This window comes from Saimiri boliviensis, chromosome 17 (assembly GCF_048565385.1).
Source record: "Saimiri boliviensis isolate mSaiBol1 chromosome 17, mSaiBol1.pri, whole genome shotgun sequence".
NCBI lineage: Eukaryota > Metazoa > Chordata > Mammalia > Primates > Cebidae > Saimiri > Saimiri boliviensis.
The window spans coordinates 66,188,932-66,207,046 of record NC_133465.1 but is presented as its reverse complement, the minus strand read 5'-3'; the positions used below and the strand labels follow the sequence as shown (position 1 = coordinate 66,207,046).

Here is an 18,115-nt window from a genome sequence, read left to right as displayed (position 1 = left end):
CAGACCACATCCCCTCCCCCCGCTGGCGGTCCCCCGCCCCCCGCACATATACCCTGCACACACGCACGCACACACACACACACCCGGCGCGCACAGACACACGCTCCCTCCCTCCGCGCTCTACCCCTCGCCCGCCCGCCGCGCACGCAGCCGGCCCCGGCTCCCCGCGCCCCGCGCCCCGCGCCCCGCGCCCCGCCACCGCCGCCGCCGCCGAGCAAAGCCGGGCTGGGCTTGGAGCTGCTCATGGAGAAAGTGCCGGGGGAGATGGAGATCGAGCGCAGGGAACGGAGCGAGGAGCTGTCCGAGGCGGAGAGGAAGGCGGTGCAGGCTACGTGGGCCCGGCTCTATGCCAACTGCGAGGACGTGGGGGTGGCCATCCTGGTGAGGTAGGTGTCGCCCGGCCCGGCCGGGCCCTGGGCAGGGAGGGCGGCAGCGGCTCCGGGCAGAGGCGGGTTGGGCCAGGGTCCGAGCTCCGGCGCCACCTCCCCAGCCGTGACTGGGGCCGGTGCGAGGTCAGCGGGGCGGGCAGCGTGGGGCGCCTTGGGGTGAACGAAGCCTGAGCTGAGCTTTCTCTGGCTCCGGCGCGGGGCTCACCAGGAACTAGGAACAAGATGCGGGAGGGCACCTCGGTCCCCCTCCTTTTCCCGGCCTCAGAACTCCTCCCTCGGCCAGCGACCCCAGACACCCAGTCAAGCTGTCTGACACACACATTTTTCTGGCCTTTCAAAGGGAGTAGCAGGGGCTCCCCACTTTAGAGATGGGAAAACCGAGGCTCAGCCAAGAAAGGGGACAAAGAGGAGCAGACCCTTGTCTCAAGCTCAGCTGCTTGCTGGATTCAAAGCCTCTTGGAAGAACAGGGAGCAAAGAGCAGAGGTTGAGAAGGAAGAGAGCTGGGGTCCAGTGTTCCCAGCTGCCCTCTTCCTGCTGGAGGCGCAGGTCAGCAGGAGCTCCTGGGGCAGGCACAGGTGAGTGGAGAAGCAAACAGTGCCAGAGCATACAGTCCCTGCTGAGTTTGAGGGTCAGGGAGAAGAGAGAAGCCTCAGGAGACAGGGCCTAACCCTAAAACCCCCCACATAGGGAGGAAATGCAGTGGCTTGGGCTTAGGGGGTCATTCAGGCACCACACATCCCTGAGAGAGCCACACACACAGAGCGTCCCATTCACGCACCTGCACAGAGCGTGCACACACCATTCTCATCGAGGTGATGTGTCCAAGCCTCGAAAGCTAGTAACTGACTCAAGCTACAAATCCATGCTCCCTTGCCACACGTGCTGGCCCCTGGGGGTGCAGGCAGAGAGGTTCCAGACCACGCTCGCTCACTCTCAATCCCCTGTTCCTGGCAGAGGAAAGGGTCAAATCTAGGACAGAGCAGGACAGCCTTGTCATGGGAAGACGGGTGAAGCCTCGCTCTGGAAGGACAGCTTTAGTGCCTCCCTGACTCCCAGGCCTCTTCTCTCTCCCAAGCCTGGGACCTATCCAGCTCCACCATGATATGCCCTGATTCTAACTCCGAAGCAGATTTTGGAGGAAAAAGAGCAGGAAGCACTTCTAAGGAGTTAGAGGAGCGTTCCTGAGGATGGGGCAGCTATCTCAGCAGCACCCCAGGCTCAGAAACAGAGCCGGGAGCGGGAGGAAGCTAAGAGGGGCATTGGGATCCTGGAGCCTCAGATGCTCGGAACCGCAGATCCCCACACATCCCAGCATCCACATAAGCACACAGCGGGCAGCAGAGCCGCAGACGTGCCAGACTGCATCCTCGGACAGGCTGGCAACCGGGTGCCAGCCCCCACAGCCCACCGGCCTCGTGTGTGTCTAGGCGTGCACATGGGTCACCAGAGGAGGCGAGCCAGGGTCCTCAGGACCTTGGAGGTTTTCTGTCCTAACCCGTGCCACGTGCCTGTGCTGATCCGTGGAGGAAGTGCTCACCGTCCGCATCCCGGGGCATCACTGAACCTCCCCAGGAAGGGGACCAGGGCGGGGCATATGCCAAGGAGAAATGAAGCACTGAGGGCAGGGCCATGTCTGGGCAGTCCGAGCTTTCAGCAAGGATTTCTTTTTCTCTCTCCACCCCTCTTCTGGTCTCCACTCCTGTCTCTTAGAGGGGCCTGGGCCTGGGCTGGGGGAGGTCATTACCAATGTGCTCAATTCTGTGTGGACTAGAGCCCAGCCCGGGACGGCCTGGCCCAGCTCTGTCTCAGCCACTCCCTGCCAGCCCAACCCCACAGGGTCTTGCTTTCCTTTTTCTCGCCTCCTGTCTCTGCCCAGGGCCTGGTCAGTAGGGGAAGGGGAGGAAAGGGGGATAAGGGCTCCTGAAGGTCCCTCCTTAGATCCTGGGCCCATCAGTCTTGACACGGTGCTCTTCCTTCCCACACACAACACACACATCCTCAAGGTCAAGGCCCCAGCTGGAGCCCTCCGGCCAGCGCTCTCAGCTGTGCCCTCTTCACTGTGCCTAGTGAGCCTGCAGGGCAGAGAGGAGGCCGCTGTACCTCCACAGCCCCAAACTGGAGAAGTTGCCACGTTGATGGGGGTGGAGGAGGCGTTGCTTTCAGAACCTGGGGCAGACCCCACACTTCCACTCCCTGCCAGGGAGACCAAGAGGGAACACCCACCTTCCCGCCTGGTTGTAACTCTGACACCCTCCTCCTCACACTCAGACAGGCCTATTTCGGGCTCTCTTGGAAGCCCAGATTCCTCTGGGAGCTGAGAAACTCCCCAGGGCTGGCTGTGGAGGCTCCTCCCTGGCAGCACAGGCTGAGACTGGGCGGGCCTCAGGTGGAAATGCCATGGAGTCAGGAGGCAGGAGCCACGCACGTGGGCCCCAGGGGCTGCAGACCTTGGAGGGTCTGGGTGGGGACTCCCTGAGACTGTCATTCCTCAGGATCACAACTCAGTGGTGGGTGTTGAGGCAGGAGACATCTGGTTACCAGGCCATGGTCCCCTGGCAGTGAGTCTCTCCAGGCAGTGTGGGGAAGCCGTCAAAGCAGGGCCCATCTGGGCCCCTTCCTGGCCCATCTACTCTATTGGGCAATCTTGGACATCAATTCCTAATTCATAAGAGGGGGATTAAAACAGTGCGTGTCTCAGGAGGGAAATGCAAGAATTCATGAGATCATACAGTAAGTGCTCAATAAATGTTCCCTGTTGTTTCCTCCTCAGTAAAATAGAGGTAGCACCTGCTTAGCTGTGGCAATTAAATACAATAACAGACCAGGCACCGTGGCTCACACCTGTAATCCCAGCAATTTGGAAGGCCAAGGCAGGTAGAACACCTGAGGTCAGAAGTTCAAGACCAGCCTGGCCAATATGGTGAAACCCTGTATCTAAAATACAAAAATTAGCCAGGCCTGGTGGCGGGCACCTACAATCCCAGCTAATTCGGGAGGCTGAGACAGAAGAATCACTTGAACCTGGGAGGCAGAGCTTGTAGTAAGCCAAGATTGCACCATCGCACTCCAACCCGAGCAACAGAGTAGAGTGAGATTCCACGAAAGAGAGAGAGAGAGAGAGAGAAAGAAAGGAAGGAAGGGAAAAAGAGAAAGAAAGAAGAGAAAAGAAAAAGAAAGAGAAAGGAGAGAGGAGGAAGGGGAAGAAGAGAAGGAAGGGGTTCAATAACATACGTGGAGATACTTTGCAAATTGTAAAACACCAGGCAAATATATGTCATTATTATTTTGAGTCAGGGTCTTGCTCTGTCACCCAAGCTGGAGTGCAGTGGGATGATCATGGCTCACTGCAGCCGCCAATCCTGTGCTCATGTGATCGGATCTTCCTGCTGCAGCCTCCCAAATAGCTAGGACTACAGACATATATCACCACACCAAGCCATTTTTTTTTCTTTTTTTCTGGAGACAGAAGCTCACTATGTTGCCCAGGCTGGTCACGAACTCCTGGCCTCAACTGATCTTCCTGCCTTGGCCTCTCAAAGTTCTGGGATTACAGGCATAAGCCACCACATCCAGCCTTTTATTATTTCTTTTGATTCAGGATCTCACTCTGTCACCCAGGCTGGAGTGCAGGGGCGCAATCTTGGCTCCCTGCAGCCTTGACCTCCTGGGTTCAAGTGATCCTTCCACTTCAGCCTCCTGAGTAGCTGGAACCACAGGCGTGTGCCACCTCACCTGGCTAATTTTTTGTATTTGTAGAGACAGGGTTTGCCACACTGCGCAGGCTGGTGTCAAATGCCTGTGCTCAGGCGATCACCTGCCTTGGCCTCGTAAAGTGCTAGGATTACAGGCGAGAGCCACCGTGCCCAGCCACATCATTATTTTTTATTGCAATTGTAAAACCTCCCATGTCTGAGATGCTCATTTAAGTCCAAATTGGGTTTTTCACATTGGTCCCTCATTACAGTGCTTCTCCAGAAAATTCAGTGTATCTTTAGACCCACTGCCTCACGTGTCCTCACCCGTGTGTCCATGAGGCAGTGAGCGGGGGCTCTTCTCTCACCTTTCTGCAGACAGGGAGCTTGTGAGGGGGTTTGCCTAAGGTCACAGTTGGCCTCTGAGAGGGGCCCTCCTGGGTTTCCATGAAGACTGTGCGCTGGTCACTGTGCAAATTTCCCCTGCCAGCAGTGGCACCACCACCATTAGAGATGACCCAGTCAGATGCCCTCTCTGCATCTGTTCCAGCCGTCACATCTGAGACTCGACTCCTGGCCAAAGGGCTGCTTCTACAAATTATCAGCTCTCTCTGATCACAAAGGGGACACACAAAGGGGCGGGACAACCTGGAATGACAGGTCCAGGACATTCCACGCACTTTTGGGGATTCACTTAAGTTATGTCAGTTCTGACTGGGTCCGTGCCTATGCCTCACTTGATATCCAGCCCCCACAGGGAGAGGAGGTGCAAAAGTCATTGTCGGCCAGGCACAGTGGTGCATGCCTATAATCCCAGCAATTTGGGAGGCTGAGGTCAGGAGTTCAAGACCAGCCTAGCCAACATGGTGAAACCCCATCTCTACTAAAAATACAAAAAATTAGCTAGCCTGGCATGGTGACAGGCACCTGTAATCCCAGCTACTCAGGAGGCTGAGGCAGGAGAATCACTTAAACTTGGGAGGCAGAGGTTGCAGTGAGCCAAGATTGCACCACTGCACTCTAACCTGGATGACAGAGTGAGACTCAACCTCACACACACACACAAAAGACATGGTCATTTTCCACACTGCAGGACCCCAGCTAGGGCAGGGGGTCAGGGTGTATGAGAGCCTTGGGATCCAGTCTGGCAGGCTGGAAGGGGGGCAGGGAAGGCCATCTGAGTGGTGCTAATGGCCTTGGGGGCAAAGCATTTGCCCTGGGCCAGCCTGCTCCAGGTAAGGCATGCCTAACACAGAAAATGGGTCATAAAAAGGAATGGAGCCTCCTGAGGAACATTTTCTCAACAGTAAATAGAGCCGCTGGGCCAGGAGAGGGATGACGTGAATTTTGGGAGGAATGTGAACATAAGTTTGGAGAAGTGGGTGGGGGACAGTTCAGAAGAAGCCGGGAGTGCCCGGAAAAGGAGTTTCACTTTGGCAGACAATAGGTAGCCATTGAATGTTTTTGAGCATGGCCATGACTTCACGAAAGCGGTATTTTAGGAGAGTCGGAACCATTTCAGACCAACTGGAGAGGATTTAATTTCAGGTTAACTATGATTCCGGAACCTGAGCTCTTACCCTCAAGAGCAGGCCTTGAAGGGGGTGTAGCATTTGGGAAGGAAGCAAGAAGTGAGGAAGACAGAGGCCTGGGAGAGGAAGCCACCAGCCTGCGCAAGCCTGGCAGATGGATGTGGCTGGACTGGGTAGGGGCCCCAGGCGAGCCGGCTGGGCCAGAGTGAGGAGGTTCTGTGCTGAGCTCTATGGATGGTAGTGAGAATAGTGATGGTGCGGGGCTGGGGAGGTCTGGGGTTAGCTTCCTCAGCTCCCACTGTCCTGGTCACTTCAGGGTGGGCCCGAGGATGCCCCAGCTTCAGCGCCCACCCCTGTTCCTCTTGCCAGGTTCTTTGTGAACTTCCCCTCGGCCAAGCAGTACTTCAGCCAGTTCAAGCACATGGAGGATCCCCTGGAGATGGAACGGAGCCCCCAGCTGCGGAAGCACGCCTGCCGGGTCATGGGGGCCCTCAACACCGTGGTGGAGAACCTGCACGACCCCGACAAGGTGTCCTCTGTGCTTGCCCTCGTGGGGAAGGCCCACGCGCTCAAGCACAAGGTGGAGCCGGTGTACTTCAAGGTATGCACCCGGCTCTGCTGCAGAGCCCCCACGCCCATTCCTCACGTCCACCCGCAGCTCGCAGGCTCCGGGAGGGCTTCCTGGGGCAGCAGAGGTGACCCCCGGAGTGGCTACGAGAGGGAGGGGCAGTGCTGGCAGCAGGACGGAGGGGCTAGGTCCAGGGCAGCCTTTGTCCTCACAGCACTGGGTTCCCAAAGCTGCCAGGCTGTGGCGTTAGGAACCATCCCCTTGGCCACACATGGGATGGAGGGGCTTGGGGGTTAACGGACACAGGGCGCCCCCGCGTTCACTCCCCCTTCCTCCCTTTGCCCCCAGATCCTCTCTGGGGTCATTCTGGAGGTGATCGCCGAGGAATTTGCCAATGACTTCCCACCTGAGACGCAGAGAGCCTGGGCCAAGCTTCGTGGCCTCATCTACAGCCACGTGACCGCTGCCTACAAGGAAGTGGGCTGGGTGCAGCAGGTCCCCAACGCCACCACGTGAGGAGGCGGGCGAGGGTGGGCTGGGCAGCCTCCCTGCCATGTCCTCTCCTGTCCCCAAGGTCTCCCATCTCTCCTGGGGCCCTGGGGCTGACCGCCTGGGAGGGAAAACCTGAGGCAGGCCAACCCTGGGGTCTGACACGGAAGAACAGGCATCCTAGGAACAGGCCTTCAAGACAGCTCCCCTGTGACTTCAGGCTGCACAGAACCGTGAGCCCTGAGCTGAAGTCCTCCCGAGCCTTCCCCTTCCCTAGAGCCAGGGAGTGCTGAGAGCATCCAATGCCACAGCTGGCCAGGCAGAGAGGCGCCAGAGGCTCCTGGCGGAAGGTCCGATCATCAGGCTCAGAAGCGGCCCAGGCCAGCCCAGCCACTTTCTCCCTGGGTGCCAGTCACAAGAGGATGTTTTTTCATCTCTAGCTGACCAGTGCTGCGATCTGCCCTCTGCCTCAACAGGGCTAGAGCCAGAAGGATCACGAGGACATGTACACACCCACATGCCCAAGCCCACGAGGGAGCTACATGGGTGTCACTCACACGCACGCTCACAGGGGGCTGTTTACTTCCAGGCTGACCTGGAGGCTGGCCTTCCAGTTCTGGGCCCGGGAGGTGGCTCAAGGAGGGTGGCCGGCCTCCGTGACTCCTGCTGACTCGGAGCGTGAGGGGAGGGCTAGCCCCCAGACGCGGCGGCTGGGAACACTCAGCCTCCCTGGGCCCCCAGGGGGAGGCTTACCCTGGGAGCTGAATGGAGACGCAGAGGCAGGGCTGGAGTAGGAAGGAGCAAGAGGAGCGGAGGCGGGAATGGGAAGCAGAGGTCAGCCAGCAGCCGGGACACGCGTGGTAGAGAAACATTCCCAGCAGTTTCCCATGGAAAAGGCGGTGTCTCCCGCTGTGCTCTACATGGGTCCCCAAGCTGCCGGCCCTCCTGCTCACAGGCGCAGCTCCTGGGGGAGGTCCCCTGAGGGCAGCAGGGGACGTCAGGCCTCCTGCCCTTCCTGCTGCTGACCACACTGGCCCGGGGCTGGCTCCCGCACCCCTCCCCCTTCTCCCGTCAGCACCACCCCAAGAGAATGGAGTCCTCGGGAACTGCTGGCCACAGCCAAGCCAACTCCAGATGTGCACAGCTGGGTCCTGGCCTGCCTGAAACCCAGAGTCAATGGCAAACAGGCAGATGTGGGCTCACCAGAGGAGGGCACTGGCAGCGCGTGGAGAGCTGGGGATGCCCCCTCGCCCCCCACCAGCTGTCACTCAGAGGGTCCAGGGAAGAGACAGGGGAAGAGGAGGAGAGGGGAGGGGGTTTGCCCTCCCACCCCTCTCCCCAGGCAGGCTCTGCTGCCAAAGATGAGTTTGTTTACAGCCAGGACACAAGACTTCCTGCTTCCAGAGAAACGGGCTTTTTTACAAGGGCCGAGAGGGACTGGAAAGAGAGCTGGCTGGGCGCGAGCCCCAGTGAATCAGAAACACATGGCCCGGCTCCCCACACGCTGCCCGCCCTGCCCCAGGACCTCCATCTCCAAACCCCAAACATTAGAAAAGTGCCAAAGTCTGCTCCTTCGCCCTCTTCTGCTCCTTGTGGACTGAATGGAGATGGGCTACCGTGGACACTGGCACCCCATGGGGGTTAGTGCCCAGCTGTCAAATGCTGGGGTTGTCCCCTCACCCCTTTACATCCTCTGGCCCACTCCTAGGGCCCCTGGCCTGAGCCTGCCGAGCCTCCCTGCTGCCAGGGTCCCCATGGGCTCGAGGGTAGGACGGAGTTAAGGGCAGAGTCCTAGAAGGCCCTCGCCCAGCATCTCTTATCAGGGAGGCAGGAGTGGGCCAGGCGCCACTGTTTACTGAGCCGTCTCTGCTTCAGGGTGTGCGCCTTTGCGCGGGCGGGCGGGGGGCGGTGTGCAATGATGGCAGCGGGGGCTGCGTGAACCAAGAATACGAGAATACAGATGGTGGCCCCAGGAGGGACGAGACAGGCCGGACAGAACTCACCACGTTTCAGAATTAATGGAAAAAGAGCTCACGTTGGTATGGTGCTTTGCAGTTTGCGAAACACTTTTTTGCCCAGTTTATGCACAAGACAGACATTATTCACATTTTAGAGAAAAAGATCCTGAGTTCCCATGGGCCGACAGACTTGCCTGTGATCACAGCAGGTTCGGAGCGGGACACAGGCTGGAACTTGGCTCCCACCGTTGCTTTCAACTGCACTGTGCCGGGTCTCCTGGCAGGAAGTGAGCCTCACCAGCCCCAGGCCCCTTTCCCCCCAGGGTCCTTCCTGCCTCTGGTAACCTATATCCTTCCCTTCCTATCTCGTCCACAGCCCACCGGCCACACTGCCCTCTTCGGGGCCATAGGACCCCTCCCTCCACCCCCCTCCCTGGCAGCACCTGGAGCAGAAGGCCGAGTTCTGAAGACCCTCCTTGACAGCCAAGGAAGCTGGAGGAATCCCTGACTCGACTTCCCCGAAGGAGGCCTCTGCGGCGGCCACGGCCCCCCCGGAGCTGCTGGGAGGCAGCGCTGGCTGTCTGGCTGCCTGGATGCTGACCCCAGCGTGGCGGGCGGGTGGGGGACCCTTCCTCCTCGAAGAGCGGGGCCCACTCTTCTTAGCTTTTCTACTCACTGTTAGAGAGAGACCTAGCCGTGCGGCTGGCGGGGCTCGGGACAGGTCTGGGAGTCCCTTGGGGAATAAACCAGCCCCGTTTCTATCAGCCCAGCCGGCACGCAGGTCTCCATATCACCATCTAGAGTATCACGCACACATCTACCATATATACAGATATATTCTATATATGAGCTATATATAAATATATATATATACATCTATATACACACGTACATATCTAGAATGTGTATCTGCGGGGCCCAGAAGCCTCGGTCCTGCCCACCTGTGAGTGGGGCAGGGAGGAGTTCCCGTTGTGCAGAGAACAGAGTGTTCTGGCAGAAAGGAAGTCCCACAGCGGAGGACCTGAGCCTGGAGGGGCAGGGCTGGGGCAACCCGGCTTGGCAGCAAAGCCCAGCCCCTTCTCAGACCGGCTCCCCACATTCCTGCATTCCACTTCCAGGCAGAAAGGAAGGGGCTCCCCCCTCTCCCCCAGAGGAACTGACTCACCAATTGCCCGAGAATGGGTAGGGGCAGAGTGAAGTTCTGGACGGACTGACCGCACTGGGGGAGGGGCCTCAGTCCAGGAACTTGGACCGCCAGCTCCACCTGCCTTGGCCACCAGGGCAGCCCCAGGGGATCCGGGCTGCTGGGCAGCAGGTCGGTGGGACCACATCCCTGGGTCCCACTCTCAGTTCTGAAGGCCGAGGGCCTTCCCCACCCCATCCTCCTCCTGGCCAGCGGTCGGCCCTGTCTATTCATCTGCGTCAGCCTTGTCGGGGGAGGGGGACCCCCCCATGTGTGCCCCTTGGTCACATGTATCGTCTTCAAGGATGTTTTGCTGCTGTGGCTACCATGCCTGTGTCCCCTCCTGTCCCATCTTCAGGCCGTCATCTGTGTAACTGCCTGTCTTCCTTTTCTAGTTTCTGATGTTTGTAACCAGATCCAGCTGTGTCATTAAACACACCCGTTCTTGCTGTACCTGTGCACACTTGTGCGGTCTCTTCCTCGCCTCTGTCTCCCCTCCCTGGTTCTGGGCTCAGGCCTTTTTCCTGAAAGTCCTCCCTTGGCCAGGTGTGGTGGCTCATGCCTGTAATCCCAGCACTTTGGGAGGCTGAGGCAGGCAGATCACGAGGTCAGGAGTTGGAGACCAGTCTGACCAACACGGTGAAACCCCGTCTCTACTAAAAATACAAAAATTAGCCGGGCATGGTGGTGGGCACCTATAATCCCAGCTACTCGAGAGTCTGAGGAAGGAGAATCACTTGACTCTGGGAGATGGAGGTTGCAGTGAGCCGAGATTGTGCCACTGCACTCCAGCCTGAGCAAAAGAGCAAGTCTTGGTCTCAAAAAAAAAAAAAAAAAAAAAGTCAGGAGATTTTAAGATTTGGTTCTGGAAATCTCTTCCCAGCAAGGGTAGAATAGGGAGGAAGGAATTAGAGGCGAGATACCCAGACAGAAGGACCCTGTTTGTCCCAGTGCTTTAGTAATAGAGCCAAGGATTGAACCTTGACCTTTTTTTTTTTTTTTTTGAGACAGAGTTTCACTTTTGTTGCCAAGGCTGGAGTGCCATGATGAAATCTTGCCTCACCAAAAAACCCTGCCTCCCAGGTTCAAGTGATTCTCCCGCTTGTAATTCTAGCCTCCTGAGTAGCTGGAATTACAGGAATGCGTCACCGCGCTCAGCTACTTTTGTATTTTTAGTAGAGATGGGGTTTCTCCATGTTGGTCAGGCTGGTCTTGAACTCTCGACCTCAGATGATCCATCCACCCACCTCAAGTTACATGCAGTGGATCAGCCCTTGGGTGTTTGAGAAAGGAAGCCTGCTCTCATAAGCCTTAAACCCCCAATGCCTTCTCTGTGCTCTCAGCTCCCAGATCCTTTTCCCAGCCCTCTATCCCTCACCCCATAGCCGGCTGGGTCAGGCCTGCCCAGCCCCCACTCCATGATGAAGGCAGCAGCAGCAGCAGCTCCCTGAGAAGGGACCAGGAGGTCACCAGCCCCGGGTGGGCTGCAGGAGAAGCAGGAAACAGCCTCTGCCCCTTGGGAGGCCTGCGGGCTGCCTTGGAAGACTCAGTGGACATGCAGGAAGAGTCTTGTCTCCCAGACCATGATCTCCTTGACTGCAGCCTCTGCCTTTGTCTCCTGGGCCTGGCACGGGGAGGAACTCAGTAGAAATCCAAAGAATCGATAAAGAACTGCTCTTAGAAAGCAAGACAAGTACCTAGTACGGGCCAAGAGTGAGCTGTATGAATTAAAACTGCAGAGAGGACAGCGCAGGCCTGGCCTTTCCAGGGAGGCGGTGCCAAAAGACAGCGCACTGGCTCTGGGCCCAGACTCCATCTCTCACTGCTATGTGACCTTGGGCAAGTCACGCAGCCTTTCTGAGCTGCAGTTACCTCTAACTTATAGCAGGAGTGAACATGAAGGCTGCCTGGCAAGGCAGGTACAAGGAGGAGGAGGACGGATGCCGCAGGGCAGGGGACAGTGACGGGCCATCAGGGCCATGTCAGGAGGCAAAGGAAAAGAAATAGAAGGAACTAGCTGGGCACAGTGGCTCATGCCTGTAATTCCAGCACTTTGGGAGGCGGAGGCAGGCGGATCACTTGAGGTCAGGAGTTCCAGGCCAGCATGGCCAGCATGGTGAAATCTTGTCTCTACTAAAAATACAAAAATTAGCTGGGTGTGGTGGCAGGCACCTGCAATCCCAGATACTTGAAAGGCTGAAGCAGGAGAATCGAACTCAAGAGGAGGAGGTTGCAGTGTGCCAAGATCGCGCCGCAGCGCTCCAGCCTGGGCGACAGAACGAAAATCCGTCTCAAAAAAAAAAAAAAAAAAAGAAATAGAATAGCAGGAAACCACGAGAGCTTCCAACTCCTGGGCCCAGGCAAGCCAGAGCTGGAACTGAAGCCAATGTGGGCCACAGAGCCACGGGCCGTAGGGACTACCGGGACTATGGAGGAAAACGGGCATCTGAGGTCGGGGGTGGGGCAGACCTTCCGGGAAGAAAGCCCGGCCCCCATCCCACATCAGTTGGCTTGAGAATGGTGAAGGGGCTTCTGAACGCATCAAAACCGGAATCCTTCGGGAATGTGGCCCTTCGCGAAGGTTCTCCCTGTTCTCCACTCCCGACAGAGAGGCAATTAGCGAGTCAGCCAGACCCGGGCTGGGGATGCGGCTTGGACCTGGTACAAACAAGGCACCCCAGAGGCCTTGCTGGGGGAAGGCGTGGGATTCTGGGTGGGCGATGCCTGAGCGCAGGGGACGAGCGGGTAAGAAGCAACGTCTGGGCTTCGGTTGTTCTCGACACCCAGCGTTAGCCATCTCGCCCGGGGAGCTGAGCAAGTGGGTCAGCTCCCCGGGCGAGCTGGGGCTGTGAGCGACGTGGGTGTCGGGAACCGGGGTGCGCGGCGGCTCCTTTCCCGGAAAACCGGTCCTGGCGCCGCAGCCCCACAGCGTCCCCTGCTGGCCGCGGAGGGATCCTCCCCCGGGAGCCGCCTCTTGCGCCCGGACCCGTTACCTGCCTGGGGTGACCCCTTCCTCCTTCTCTTTCAGGAGGTGCAGCTGCGCTGCAGCCTGAGACCAAAGAAGCTGGAGGAATCCCTTCCCAGCTTCTTTCAGGAGAAGGAAGTGGAGGATTCTCCGTGCAGCCCTGTACACACTCAGGAAAGTGCCCCCCTCCCGTAGTTGGAACCAAAGGAAAAATTTAATAAATGCTCTTCTTTTTTTTTTTTTTTCAATTTAAGAACGCTTGTAACCCCAGCACTTCGGGAGGCCGAGGTGGGAGAATCGCCAGAGCACACGAGGTCGAGACTGCAGTAAGCTGTGATCGTGCTGTTGCACTCTAGTTTAGGCAACAGAGCAAGACTCCGTCTCAAAGCATAAAATACAATAAAATGAATCTTTCTTTATCATGGATATTTTTATTTTAACATTTCGTTTTGTTTTGTTTTTTAAGACGCAGTCTCGCTTTGTCGCCCAGGAGTTCAGTGGTGCAATCTTGGCTCACTGCAATCTCTGCCTCCCGAACTCAAGTGATTCTCCTGCCTCAGCCTCTTGAGTAGCTGGGATTACAGACACCTGCCACCATACCGTTAATTTTTGCAGTTTTGGTAGAGATGGGATTTCACCATGTTGGCCAGGATGGTCTCAATCTTCTGATCTCGTGATTCGCCTGCCTCAATCTCCCAAAGTCTTAGGATTACAGGCATGAGCCACCGTGCTCGGCCAATATATTTTTTTAATATTGTAGTTCAATATAATTTCTCTTGATAAATAGACCACTTAAATTTTGGGCCCCAGGCCAGCACCTCATTCACCTCACCCTATTCTAGGCTCTGTCTTATTATAGCACATTCCAGGGACCGCAGCTGAAGAACATCCATTTTAAAATTTTATATATTCATTTATTTATCTGAGACACTGTCTGGCTCTGTTGCCCAGGCTGGAATGCAGTACTGCGATCACAACTCACTGCAACCTCAAATTCCTGGGCTCAAGCGATCCTCCCTCCTCAGTCTCCCAGCATGCTGGGATAATAGACATGAGCCACTGTGCCCAGCACATGCTCTTCTTGACCTCCAGAAAGTCACCCCACCCAACCAGAGGGCAGTGGGTTTCATAGTTGCTCACTGGATATCTCTGGTAAGAGAATTGTTTGCAGCAGGGTATAAATTTGAACCTGGCCCTTAGGGCTGAAGACCCAGGAGCTTTTGGTAGCAAGACGCAAAGTCCTATTTGGGCTCCCAAAGTGAGGGTGGGAGGGCTGGGAGCTGTGGCTCACGCCCGTAATTCCAGCACTTTGAGAGGCCGAGGCGAGAGGATCACCTGAGATCAGAAGTTCGAGACCAGCCTAGCCAAACCCCATCTCTACTAAAAATACAAAAAAAAAATTAGCCAGGAGTGGTGATGAGCACCTGTAATCCCAGCTACTCAGGAGGCTGAGGCAGGAGAATCTCTTGAACCCGGGAGACGGAGGTTGTAGTGAGCCAAGAAGGCACCAGTGCACTCCACTCCAACCTGGTCGACAGAGTGAGACTGTCACAAAAAAAAAAAAAAAAAAAAAAGTGAGGATGGGGAGTGCATAGCAAAGACATGTTTGGAAATAAGGGAGTTTGGTCTCTGGGGATCAGGTAAAGCTACATGACCCAGCCTTGCTGGAAGGAGAGACTGGCACAGCTGCCCGGGAGCCTAGGAACTGGACATCGGAATAGAGGAAGGCAGCTCCCGACCCAAACATCTCCTGACCCTCTGATCATTATCGGGGCCCCCACTGTCTCCTGCGCACCTGCACCGCAGCCTTAGGTCCCTGGGACCCCACTCATGCTGGGCAGGCTCCTTCACCTTCCCTTCCTCCCATCCTGGTGACCAGCCCTCAATCTCCTCTGTGGAAAAACGCTGTAGAAACACTGTCGGATCCAGCCTTTCTCAGCAGCTGGGGTGGACAAAGGTCTCAATGGAGGCCACCCTGTAAGCCTGCCTGCGACCTTCCCGGGATCTGATCGGCTCTGGCCATGTGGCACAGCACCACGGCCGCACTTCACTATTTCCTGGGAAAGGACAGCGATATCATCCCCGGGGTCTTGCTCTGTGGCCTAGGCTGGAGTGTAGTGGCAAAATCTTAGCTCACTGCGATCGCCACCTCCTGGGCTCAAGCGATCCTCCCTCCTCAGTCTCCCGAGTAGCTGGGACTATAGGCAGGCGCCACCATGCCTGGTTAATTTTTGTATTTTTTGTAGAGATGGGCTTTTGCTGTGTTGCCCAGGCTGATCTTGAACTACTGGGCTCAAGCGATCCACCCTCCTCGGTCTCCCAACGTGCTGAGATTACAGGCATGAGCCACTGCACCCGGCAGTTTTAACTCTTGATCATAGGTCCCCTCTGCCCCCGCCCCACAGCGACCAGCTGCAGTCCTGCCTGCCCATCTGCCCGTCCCCATCTGTTCTCTCTGCTGCCCTGGTTGCTTCAGGCCTAAGCCCGGGGTGGCCTCCCTGCCTTCCCCAGTCCATCCTGCACAGGCTGCCAGCTCTGCGGTTGTCACTGCTGCTGTTCCAGGATCTCCAGCGGCCCCAGGTCACCTCCCAAAGACAGTCCAAGTGTCTCAGCCATTGAGGGCCCCAAGACCTGGCGCCATCACACATCCCTGCCTTCCCTGGCATGTTCTCCATCCAGATTTGGCTTTCTCTAGCTCCCAGCCTTTGCTCACTCGACCTCAGGGCCTCCACCCGCTGACATGGCCTCCCTTCCTCAATGGAGCCTTGAGCAGCTCTACGCCCTCTTTCCCAGAACCTTTCTCGACGCCCCTTCTAGACAAGCCCCCTCCTCTTCGATGTCCACGCCCATGTGCACAACCTCCCTCTCCTCCCATGGAGAGGTCTGAGAGGAGAAACACGACTTGATTTCGTCTGTTTTATTTATTTATTTATTTTTGGAGACGGAGTTTCACTCTGCTGCCAGAGCTGGAGTGCAATGTCGAAATCTCAGCTCACTGCAACCTCCACCTATTGGGTTCAAGTGATTCTTCCACCTCAGCCTCCCATGTAGCTGGGATTACTGGCACATACCACTGTACCTGGCTAATTTTTGAAATTTTTGTTGTTGTTGTTGAGACGGAGCTTAGCTCTGTCGCCCAGGCTGGAATACAGTGGCGTGATCTCAGCTCACTGCAACCTCTACCTCCCGGGTTCAAGTGATTCTCCCGCCTCACCCTCCCAAGTAGCTAGGATTGCAGGCATGCGCCAACACACCCGGCTAATTTTTTTTTTAATTTTCTGTAGAGACAGGGTTTCATCATATTGGTCATGGCTGGTCTCTAACTCCTGACCTTTGATCTACCCGCCTTGACCTCCCAAAGTACTGGGATTACAGGTGTGAGCCACTGCACCTGGTATTGTATTTTTATTAGAAATGGGGTTTCACCATGCTGGCCAGGCTGATCTCAAACTCCTGACCTCAAGTGATCCTCCCGCCTCAGCCTCCCAAAGTGCTGAGATTACCGGCATGACCCACCTCACCTGGCCAGTCTCTTTTTTTAAAATAATAGTGATGGGGTCTTACTATGTTCCTAAGCCAGCCTGGAACGCCTGGGCTTAAACGATCCTCCTGCCTCCACCTCTCAAGTAGCTGGGAATACAAGTGCGAGCCACCATGCCCAGTTTAACACGATTTACTCACGGATGGGATGTGAGGGGTGAAAGAGAGGACAGCTGGGGAGGACTCCAGGGCTTCTGGCCTGTTTAACTTGGCAAACAGAGTCGCCATTTTCAAGGGGAAATAGCCAGGGGACAGGAGGCTTTGGCAGGATTTCCGCTTTGTCCACACGAAGCGTGAGGAGTCCAGGAAGCAACGGGACACTCCAGCCTGAATCAGGACAGAGACGTCAGGGCTGGGATTTAAATGTGGGATTGGATGAGCTCACTGAGAAAAGAGTGTGGGAAGAGAAGAGGGGTGAGGACAGAGCCCTGGAGCCATCAGCCCTGAGGCCGGAATAAAGGGACCAGGGAGAGGGAGGATGCAGGGAGGGCGGATTAGGAGGGGGGAGGATCCGGGAGATGGGGGATGAGAAGGGTCAGGCAGAGGGGCACAGGGAGGGGGATGAGGGAGTAGAGGGACTAGGGAGAGGGTAAGGAGAGGAAGGACCAGGGAGAGAAGGAAGCAGGGGGAGGGGAAGCCAGGTGGAGGATGGATGTGGGGAGGGAAGCCAGGAAGATGGGGGATCAGAAGGAGGGGGTCAGGGGGAGGCAGGATGGGGGAGGAGGCATCACGGAGAGTAGGGACCAGGGACGGGGAGGAAAACCGGGAGGCTGAAAGGAGAGCACTTCAGGGCAGTGGCCAACCGTGTGGGTGCTCTGCTTGGGTCCAGAGCAGTGAGGATAGATGGCAGGGTCGTGCCCGGGACCGTGACCTGGCTGGTTCAGAGACTGGAGGGGAGAGGTCTGGCCGGGAAGTGTGGGTAGAGGATGGTGGTCAGGGAGAAATAGGAAGCTGAGGTGCAGGAGAGAGAGAGAGAGAGAGAGAGAGAGAGAGAGAGAGAGAGAGAGCAAGGTGGGGGCATCGGGGAGTGGGGGGCACAAGATTGCTGGAGGGAAGTCCCAAGAAAGAAAAAGAGGGGAGAGGTCGGTGGGTGGCTCACGCCGGTAATCCCAGTACTCTGCGAGGCCAAGGTGGGCAAATTGAGAGATCAGGCGTTTAAGACCAGCCTAGCCAATATGGTGAAACCCCATCTCTACTAAAAATACAAGTATTAGCTGAGTGTGGTGGCACATGCCTATAATCCCAGCTATTTAGGAGGCTGAGGCCGGAGAATCACTTTAACTCAGGAGGTGGAGTTTGCAGTGAGCTGAGGTCATACCACTGCACTCCAGCCTGTGCTACAGAGCAAGACTCCACCTCAAAAATAAAAAAAAAAAAAAAATGGAGAGGATGTCTTCATCCATCTGAGCTTCCCTAACAATGTTCCGTAAACCAGGTGCCTGGGCTGCTTATAAATAATAGAAATGTATTTTGCATGGTTCTGGAGGCTGGGAGGTCCAACGCCAAGGAAGCTTCTGAGTCGGTGTCTGGTGAGGACCCACTTGCTCATCCACACACGGTGCCTTCTTTCTATGTCGTCACCTGGTGAAAGGGCAAAGGTCTCTCTGGGACTTTTTTTTTTTTTTTTTTTTTTTTTTGAGACATTCTGGCATTGTTGCTGGAGCGGGAATGCAGTCAGTGAATGGATGAGGCCTCTTCCTTCAGCCAAGGGCAGTGCTTGGAGAGGAATGGGATGGGGAGGTGCACCCCAGCATCCACTACACACCTGTCCCCCCAAGACGCTTCTGAACCCCTAGAA

General features: G+C 56.5%; 1 protein-coding gene across 1 annotated transcript; it reads left to right on the top strand.

Moving 5' to 3' along the window:
* The first annotated feature begins 72 nt into the window (after positions 1-72).
* CYGB (cytoglobin) lies at positions 73-10,265 on the top strand. The gene is made up of 4 exons (XM_003931701.4): positions 73-386; positions 5,984-6,215; positions 6,531-6,694; positions 9,006-10,265. Exons 1-4 carry the CDS (start codon positions 244-246, stop codon positions 9,037-9,039), a joined length of 573 nt encoding a protein of 190 aa, XP_003931750.1. The 5' UTR covers positions 73-243; the 3' UTR covers positions 9,040-10,265.
* The last annotated feature ends 7,850 nt before the right edge of the window (positions 10,266-18,115 follow it).

Coding starts and splice junctions, on each gene's coding strand:
- CYGB (XM_003931701.4), top strand. CDS start 244: ATGGAGAAAGTGCCGGGGGAGATGGAGATCGAGCGCAGGGAACGGAGC. Junction 6,216..6,530: donor TGGAGCCGGTGTACTTCAAG/GTATGCACCCGG, acceptor CTTTGCCCCCAG/ATCCTCTCTGGGGTCATTCT. Junction 6,695..9,005: donor CAGGTCCCCAACGCCACCAC/GTGAGGAGGCGG, acceptor TCTCGTCCACAG/CCCACCGGCCACACTGCCCT.